Below are 9,942 nucleotides of genomic sequence, written 5' to 3' on the forward strand. Positions count from 1 at the left end.
TGTGAAAATTAAACAGGGCAATGGGCAAATACGTTTAAGGTATCATGTAAAAAAAATTAATGGATATAAATTTTTGTATGAGACATCGTAATTTAGATATTAGTTATGATACAAATCACATATTAAACAACTACAGTATGTCAAAATGTATTTATCAGTGATTTAAAGTGCTATGAATGCATCTAGAAGCTTGTGACTAGGTATTTTTCAGGGAATGTTCTGTGCACTGCGACACTGCAGTGTATGTTTCTCACACATCAGGAGTGCTAGCAGTCTCAAAAGAAGTTTCTTCTCCTGGGACGGGCTCCTCCCTCTCCTCTGAGGCGATCCCTCCTGCTTTGATCTCTCCTTCCTCCTCCTCATCCTCCTCCTCCTCAGCAGGATGCATACTGATAGGCAGACCTGTGTTTTCGTACCCCTTAGCCTCATTTCTATCAAAGTCACGGAAATTGTTCCTCGCGCCCATGATGTATTTGCCCAGGATGTTGGCTTGGTCCGGTTCGCTTTTGCGGCGCCACTGCAGCTTCTGGTGGAACTCCTGCATGTCGGAGTGCAGTCGGCCGACAACTGTATTCAGCTCAGTGATTCTGTTCCCAACATCTGAACATCACAACACCAGCAGTTAGCAACAAAAACATTGGCAATTTTCTGACAGCATACTATCATACATACTGGATAAAAAAAAATTAATAATAATTATCAGAATTCTCTCGTTATTTGCTAAGACTGGACATTTTGAGACATTTTTACACAAAATTGGATTAAAGATGCTATTTTTTATTATTTCTAAGATACACTGACTTTCAAAGGTTTGTGGTTCGTATATTTTTATATCTATTTATTTGATAAAAATACAGTAAAAAGTCAAATTGTGAAATTTACTGTTTAAATTAGCTCTTTTCTGTCATATATAAAAATGTGTTTTATTTTTGTAATGAAAAGCTATGGATTGTTATTTGAAATGGGTTAATGCACTTCATAATGCATTTGAATCCATTAACTATAATGTAAACAAAATGGCAGCATTTGGAATCATAAAGAAATTTATAATGTTAAATAGAGATTTTTGTCACTTCTAATCAATTTATTGTGAATAAAATAATTTCTTAAAAATAATAATCTAACCCCGACTTTTGAATGGCAGTGAAAATGCATGTCACTTACTGTGCTGCATATATTGAAATCATGTGACGATGTAGTATACTGCTATTTGAGGTGTTTACATTTACTGTACAAAATCCTTATTGTTACACATATTACTTTAAACAGTAGGCAGAATAACGAGTATATTAAAGATTATGATAGTATGCCATTCCAAGCACTGAAGCTGATCCCAAAATGCTCATAAGAAAGTGTCTTAAAACAAGCAAGTATTCATTTTTTCATACACTTTTTCATTTGCAGTCAACATATTTTATTGTTTAATTAAAAGGAAAATCCCTCTGGAGAAGCTTATGGTGAAGTGTCTTTCTAAAAGGATTAACTTTTCTGGGGATTGATCCTGAACCTACAACCTTGTGGATACCAGCACATATCTACGGCATCCTGAACAGCTCATTTTTAGGTACGTAGTTCAACATAATGTTTAACTACAAATGTGTCACTATAATGGCTTTATAAATGATATACTGCATGCTTATATATATATATATATATATATATATATATATATATATACTGCATGCTTTTTGGATCATTTCTTGATGACCTACCTTTACGCTTGCTCTCTTCAAACTCTCTGAGTGCAGCTTCGATGTAGCGGTGCACTAGAGCTTTGGTCACCTGCAGGCGGTATGGCACTCTGCCCTCACCTTGACCTCCGCTGCTATTCAGGGCATTGCTAGACTAAAACAAAAAATGTGAGAAACACCTCATCAGCCAAAATGAACCAAGAATTATGGAGGATCTACAGATAGAAACCCCTCACCAAAGATGTGATGGGAGGATATTCTGGAGCTTTCTTGTTACAGCAACAGCAGATCTTTTGGCAGATCCTTCTACACAGAACAGGGAGGAACAGGAAGGTTACATCTGGTGATATATGATCATCAGTTCATATAGTCTTGCATAAGAGATAATGGAGGTTTGGTAGTTCCTAGTATTGCTTGTCAGGTTATCTTACCTCAAGGTATAGAAGAGAGCCTTTGGAGATGGGATGATATTAAAGGGAACTGGCATAGTGAGACCCTCCCTGAAGTAACTGAGGTAGAGCTTAGAACGAGCAAACTTCCACTCCACATCTGCGTCATCCTGAGAGGAAGAAACAGTTTTTATGTATTTAAAAATGTAATATTTTTGAAAGTGCACGGACTCTTATGCTCACGAAGGAAAAAATAACATCACACTGGTCCACAAATGTTCTCTAATATTCTATTATTTACAATGTTGAGATATTAAATCTTCTTTAATGATCTTTGAAGCTTCACACCTCGATCCTTTGAAACGAATTGGAGATCATGGCAATAAGCATGTTGAGTAGCACTATGACGATGAGCAGTGTGAATATTCCATAAAAGATCCTCCCCACAAACTCCGCCAGAGCGTAATCAGGCATGTCTACGTATTCCTGGTTTGCCATTCCAAACATGGTCCAGAAGAGGAAGTTAAATGTATCATTCAATCTAAAATGAACACAATGGACAAACAGATTAAAATTGCATCTCCTGGGCGATTTCAAACCAATGTAAACCAGTTATTAATCACCTGCCAAGATGTGGAGAAGCAACATATGGGACGTATATGTTGTTTATTCCGCACAAAAATGCTGTTCCAATAATCATAAGGATGAACATGAATCTGTAATGAAAGTAAAACATTTGATGAACATTTTTTTAATGGGGTTCTCCTGGACGACCAGTCGCAGAGATCAAACAGCAAGATCTGACCTCATCATATCATCGATCATTCTTCCCATGGATATCTGCAGGGTTCCCAGGGATTCATGGGCCGGCAGAATATAGGCAAGACGTGTGAAACTCAGCATGCTGGTCACGGCGAACAGAGTCTCTGCTATCAACTGAGGATCCTCCTGGTTCCAGTTCTCTCGCACTATTCAGTAACATGATACAATTATACAATAGTGATTTTACTACTAGTAAATACTAATAATATTACTGCAGCTACTAGTACTACTATGTGATCAAAAATACAATTACATTTCAAATGCCCTCTATATCATATTAATTAATTGCATTTTTATTTTATTTTATTAATAATAATACAATACGTGTATGTGTGTATGTGTATATATATATATATATATATATATATATATATATATATATATATATATATATATATATATATATATATATATATATATACATATATATATATATATATAATTTTTATTTTTTAATAAGAATGTCATCTATATTTTTATAAATAATTTCATTTACAAAAATTACAGTTAAAATAACATTATTTTTTATTATTAATAATAGTTTATTATTATCATTCAATGTATAATTAGAATCATATTTTAAAAAGGGTTGATGCAGGAAAAATATTATTATATCATTATGTATATGAATATTTTATTGTTATTATTACTGCTAAATAGTACTGTAACTTAGGATAATATATGGATGGCGAGTTAAAAGATGAAAATACAGCCTATATGTGAGATGTCACCTGTATTGGTGAAATAGTCACACAGTTCTTGAGTGCTGGAGTCCTGACATAGGAAATATCCCTTGAGCATGATGAGGATGCGCAGGGTGAAGGACGCCAGATACATGCTCAGAACCATCATATCCACAATGTTCCATACATCCAGGAAGTAACTCTTCAAACCCTCGATCCAAACTTCCTTACACTCAAACCAGAAGAAACCTGTCAATGCAGAAAGATTAAAAACTCAATGATAATTACATTTATTCTCGCTCTCTTTCTCTAAATAAATCAAAGAATGAATGGCTAGGCTCAGAGATTTAAATGACTATTAAGTGGTTTTCCTATGGATTTTTTATTTGGCAGCGTCACCTACCCGCAACCCATACCATGTGGAGAGAGCTATGGAGAATGTTCTGCTTTCGGGAGGCAAAATCACTTCGGTACATCTCCATGAAAATTGACTCTGTCAAGAGGGTGATGAGGAACCACATGTATGATGCCGAGTGTAACAGGAACTTAATCACAGGGACCTTCAGCAGTTTACCCAGCTGGCGGAACAAAGTAGGGTTTGCCATATAAATTAATAAATATTTGAAATGTTTTACACCTGTATTTGCTAAAGTGCATTATGATGTTATTTATCTGTTATCACTCAAATATACCTTGGACTTAGGGGCGATCCAGTAAACCAGGCAGAGAAATGGCATGCCAATGAAGATCCCCAAAGACACCAGCAGTTTCCAAGCAGTTCGACTTCCCCTCCAGCCGGACAGGCTACCGCACCAAATGGAGGAGAGCACTTGCTGGCAGATGGGATGAGTCACGAACTAGACGAGGAAAACAAACAGTCAGGCCTCTCAGCCAACTGTCAATCAATCAGCCGTCCCATACGGCATGAGCGCAGGGGTCAAACGACTCTGTGCTTTTGAAAGATGATGAACAAATGCCCTGTGCTTCTCCTCAAATCCATCAGTCTGTGTGGGCAGTGGAAGTTTACACGGTGTGTTACCTCAACCAGGGTTGTTATAGTTAGGCAAAATTATAAAAAGTTTAATAAAATAAACATTAACTGAAATTAAATTCAATTAAATGTAAAACTTACTTAAACATTTTGTTATATATAGTTATTCTCACATACTTGATGTACTGAAACTAAAGCTGAAATAAAAAAGAATAAAAACTAAGTATTAAAAAAAAATTTCAATAAAAAAAAATAACAAAACCTCAACCAAATTACTAAAACTTAAACTATATAAATAATAACTGTTAAAGAAAATGATAATAAAAATAAAAATCTCAAATTAACAAGCATTTTAGTGTTTTTATTTTGACTGAACTGAACTCCACTGTTTATAAAGTTTTAAATATTAATATTCACTTAAAGAAGCCTTTATTCACCCCCTGGAGCCATGTGGGACACTTTTATGATGGATGGATGTGCTTTGTTGGATTTCTTTTGGACCATTGAAAAATAACACCCATTCACAGCCATTGTAAAGCTTGGAAGAGCTAGGACATCTTTTAATATAACTGTTATACATTTTTGGATGAACTATACCTTTAATATTGATACTTTTTTATTTACAATTTTTTCTGGAAAATACTTAATATAGATAGTGATATTGTTTTAACACATTTATCATTTGCTACTATTAAACCAAGATGATGTACCTGTTTTTGATTGTAGTTGACCGCCAGTCGAAGACGAGCAAGGTTGGGGATACCTTCCTCAAACGTCTGTTCATTAAGTCCTTCATCCTCGCTGTCATCCTCAGCGCTACTGAGGATGGTGGAGACCTCGCTCTGGTTCCGGCACATTCCCAGCAGCTCCACCGCGAACTCCTGACACACTTGTTCCAACGCCAGGTACTGAGGCTAAACATCAAGAAAGTGATGATAAAAATCAGTTATTAAATGTGTTTACATATAAAACATATCACTGATAACTATGAAGATAATGTATTATAAGTATACTGACAATACAAAAACACTCTTAAAGTTTTGGGAATCTGATCATGTAATCCAGATTACATGTAATTTGTTACTAACCAGCACTTCATATTCTTAATAGTTTATGGGAAAACAGAACAGACAATTTACTCTAGTACATCCTTTTTTTAAATACATTTTTGTTATTTGTGATGTTTTCTATAAATAAATGATTTTTTTCTGAGCTCACCTTGAACTCTGGTTCTTTCTTAGAGAGTTTGCGCAGTTCTCGGCTGAGGTGGAAAGCCCTGATCATGGCATCTTCTGAGGTTATGGACAGATATGCACGGCTGGCAATGCCTCTGTATGTATTAATACGGGAAAGGGAGAACTTGAGCAAGTCGTATTGCCTGGCGTTACGGCACTCCAGGCATGTGCATGAGATGGTGTGAGGCAGAGGAATATCATGGCCTCTCTGAGTCAGCATAGTTACTATCTCATACAGGTCCTTCTGACAGGCCAACGTTAGTGGCGTCACTCCTGGCGCGAATTGAGAATCGTCAATGGAGTGGTCGAAAATGGCCATGCTGAAAGAACGAACGTCCATCTTGTTGCCTTTCTCCTGATCCAGGCGGTCCAGGAGATGTTTGACGTATTTGGGCTGGTTGGTGTCAACGGCCACCAGCAGAGCCTCATGGATCTGACGGAAGTCAAACTTGACACCCAGCAGAAGGGAGGTCATGATGTCTTCGCTGCCCAGTCGGATGGAGAGGTTCAGTGCTTCCCTCCATAACCGATCCTCAGACTCATCAAGCTGACGGATGATCCCATCACCAAGGGAGAGGAGACTGTCCACCCAGGCTGTGTTGCCCTCTTGGATGGCAGGGATCAGCTCCGGTGGAAAGTGAAGCTTTTTGTTCACGATCTCACGCCAGTTGTCTGGCTGCTCGCAGAGACAGTACACAGAAGATTAGAGGATGAAATAACTTCAAGAAGCAAACCAGAAAAATATTCTGGTGCAATATTGGATATTTACATTTATTTCTCCCATCTTATTGACATTGGTGACACTTTTTTTTTTTACAATTACACTGCTGTTCAAAAGTTTTTTTTTTGTTTGTTTTTTTAAGAAATTAATACTTTTATTCCGCAAAAATGCATTAAAATTCTTCAAAAGTGAAAGTAAATACATTATATATATATATATATATATATATATATATATATATATATATATATATATATATATATATATATATATATATATAAATAATAAATCCCGAAATAAAGTTAAATTGTTTTTAACATAGATATCAATAAATGCTTATTAAGCACCAAATTGGCATATAAGAATAATATATGAAGAAAAATATAACATTATTTAAAATATTAAATTATTTACAAAAAATTTTAATTGTTATAACATTTCACAATATTAATGTGAGTAAATTATATTTTGGGGCAAATAAATGTAAACTTGGTGAGCATGAGACAATTCTTTCAAAAACATATATATATATATATCATACCAACCTCACATTTTGAACAGTCATGTAAATATACCTAAATGAAGTAAATTATCAACAAAATTCACCGGTTGGATAATAATATTTCTAAACCGCATATTTCCAACTCTAAATTTCTGATTCTATTCAAAGTCACATCCGATTAATGTGTAAGCTTTTATGTTGGTTGCCAATCATTAACTTAAACTTACTTATAGTGCAATCTTTTACCATATTGCTGTGGTTTTATAACGGCAATAACACACTCAATTCCATCAGTTACCATAATTTTTACCACAGGTATTGGCCTTTTAGACTCTCCGCTTTGAGTTGTGCCTAAAGATACCCAGTTCTTTTGAAGCTTATTGCGTTTAATGCCTTGCTTTCAAAATCAAAAAATCTGAAACTCACCGTAAGGTTTTCCATGTTCTTAGTGGAGCACCCCGAATTAGTAAACTTCTTTTGAGAAAGACGTCAGACCAAAATAGCGAGCAGCTTTCTCATGTCAGCTTGAGAGATGAATCCAGAAAGGAACAATCTGGTTGTCACCTCCTAGACCTGTTTAGTGAATTTGTTTTTGTCTACTGATGTCTCATCTTGCTCTGGGAATTAGCCTGTACCACCCACTCAGCACCAATAACAGAGATGCTCCCTGAGGAGAACACTCATTAGCACACAGTACTGTTGCATTTCATTTGGATAATTACAATTTAATTTCTGCTTGTAGAATACAACTTTTGATGCTTGCTAAGCTATTTTAAGCTACATTAATAACGTTAAATCTATAGAAAAATGAACATTTTGCCAAAAATTTACTCACCCTCAGGCCATCCGAGATGAGATTGTTTGTTCACTGTATCAGATGTGGAGAAATTTATTAAAACATCACTTGCTCACCAATGGGTGAATGGGTGCCATAAGAATGAGAGTTTAAACAGCTGAGAAAAACATACAGTTATCTAAAAGTAATTCACATGACTCCAGTCCATCAATTAATGTCTTGTAAATTGAACAGCTGCATATTTGTAAGAAACAAATCCATCAATAAGATGTTTTTAACTGTTTTAATCTGTACCTTCCAGCCAAATACAAGTATTCTATCCATAATATTGTTTTAATCTCTTCTGAATAAGGCAAATATTTTTAAACAAATGTGTTGTTGTCACAAATTTTGATGTGACAGAACAACAAGTTTTTCACTGGAGTAAACATTATTGTGAATTATAGACTGGTGTTTTGGCCAGAAGCAATTTTTTTAAAGTTCAAATGCCTAAATTATTTGTTTCTTACAAGCGTTCAGCTTTTCATTTCACAAGAAATTGATCAAGTCATGTGAATTGCTTGTGGATTATTGTGATGTTTTTATCAGATGTTTGGGCTATCATCCTGACGGCACCCATTCACTGCAGGGAGAGGTTCCATTGGTGAGCCAGTATTTTTTCCAAATCTGTTCCAATGTACAAACTCATCTACATCTGGAATGGCCTGGAGGTGAGTTAATTTTGAGCAAATCTTTATTTTGGAATGAACAATTCCTTTAATGATTCTTGTCATGCTTAAAAAACAATCTGCACCATGAAATGTTCTATTTACTATATTCCAATATATGGTAAAAGACAGCATATTCTCTGCTTCCACAGTAAATGTGTTGGCATTGCTTGTAGCTTGTCAAACTTGGTTGAAGCTGAAACTTATCTGGACTTGATTAGCATGGGAAAGGTTTCTCTGAAACCACACAAACAAAAGCATTAATCATTAAGCAGCCATGTTGCCTCCATCTCAGTCGTCATGATAATCAATTGATCATGACCCTTAGCCACTTCTTTTACCGGCCTAATTTCGAGAAGTACACCCTACATCCTTTAGAATGTGGCAAATTAATTACCCCGATGGAGTCTGGTGGCCCTGTCAAACTCTGTCCGCTGTAGCAGCTGACAGCGCCGGCCCGCTACGCCTTTGCAATTCTAATGAGTGGTCATTCATCAGCCTCTGACGGCTGGACAATCCACTTGATGTTTAAATCTGCTGATAATATCAAAAACATGCACTTGCCGTAATCCGCAAATTATTACTTTCGATCATATTAGTTTGAACGCTATGAGTAAACAGGATTTATAGGACTGCTTTCCACTTTTTTTTTTTAAGAGTTATTCCAATGGTTTTCTTTTTAGGATACAGTGGTTTAATGCAATTGCTGCTGTAATTAATTGATTTACATTTACTTGCTTTGCTCTACCATCAGTCTTACTTGGAAGGTAATGATGACATATGCGTATAGGATATGAGACGTGGAAACCATGACTTTTACTTTTTCATGGTCTGTGAGATTGATTAAGGAGTTTTGTTGTTGTTCAATTGGGGATAATTGCTTAGTTTCTGATTAACTTTGCAGCTTGAGGAAAGGGAAAGTGGAGAACTGTAGAATAATGTGGTGGAATGTTATTTGGTATATCTGGTACAGTATATTTTACCCAGTGTTTTAGTATATTATACCTTCTCATGCACTTCATATGAGTTTTGATTCTAAATATTGACACTAGCAAAGTACCCAAAACCATATTTTTTAAAAAGCAATTTACACTTTTATTTAGTAAGGATACATTAAATTAATCAAAAAGTGCAGTATAAAGACATTTATAATGTTACAAAAGATTGTCGGGTATGTTAACCACTTCAGCTGTTATTTGATTTTTTTTTTTTGAGAATTAGGCATATGCAATATTGGACCCACCGGTCGGTCTCCAGAGTTGATGTGGTTAACCCTGTGAGCCTCTTTGTTTTTGGGTCACACTTGGTACCTTAGTGGTACCTGAGCGAAGGTACCAAGTGTTACTTTTTGATTTTCCAACCCTTTATCATATCCATGTCTAACATTGTTTTGTGTGTTCACATA

The 9,942-nt window shown here is 35.5% G+C and overlaps 1 protein-coding gene across 1 annotated transcript; it reads right to left on the minus strand.

The window, feature by feature from the left end:
• Nucleotides 1-250: 250 nt before the first annotated feature.
• LOC128028842 (short transient receptor potential channel 2-like) lies at nt 251-7,475 on the minus strand. Its single transcript, XM_052616170.1, has 13 exons — nt 7,461-7,475; nt 5,795-6,487; nt 5,287-5,490; nt 4,278-4,442; nt 3,989-4,163; nt 3,634-3,834; nt 2,886-3,048; nt 2,704-2,796; nt 2,429-2,621; nt 2,123-2,250; nt 1,928-1,997; nt 1,713-1,845; nt 251-600 (listed from the first exon to the last, which is right to left on the minus strand). Exons 1-13 carry the CDS (start codon nt 7,473-7,475, stop codon nt 251-253), a joined length of 2,583 nt encoding a protein of 860 aa, XP_052472130.1.
• Nucleotides 7,476-9,942: the final 2,467 nt, after the last annotated feature.

Source organism: Carassius gibelio, chromosome A15 (genome assembly GCF_023724105.1).
Source record: "Carassius gibelio isolate Cgi1373 ecotype wild population from Czech Republic chromosome A15, carGib1.2-hapl.c, whole genome shotgun sequence".
Classification (NCBI taxonomy): Eukaryota; Metazoa; Chordata; class Actinopteri; order Cypriniformes; family Cyprinidae; genus Carassius; species Carassius gibelio.

Coding starts and splice junctions, on each gene's coding strand:
- LOC128028842 (XM_052616170.1), bottom strand. Junction 3,049..3,633: donor TGACTATTTCACCAATACAG/GTGACATCTCAC, acceptor GTTACTGAATAG/TGCGAGAGAACTGGAACCAG. Junction 2,251..2,428: donor ATTCGTTTCAAAGGATCGAG/GTGTGAAGCTTC, acceptor TCTTCCTCTCAG/GATGACGCAGATGTGGAGTG.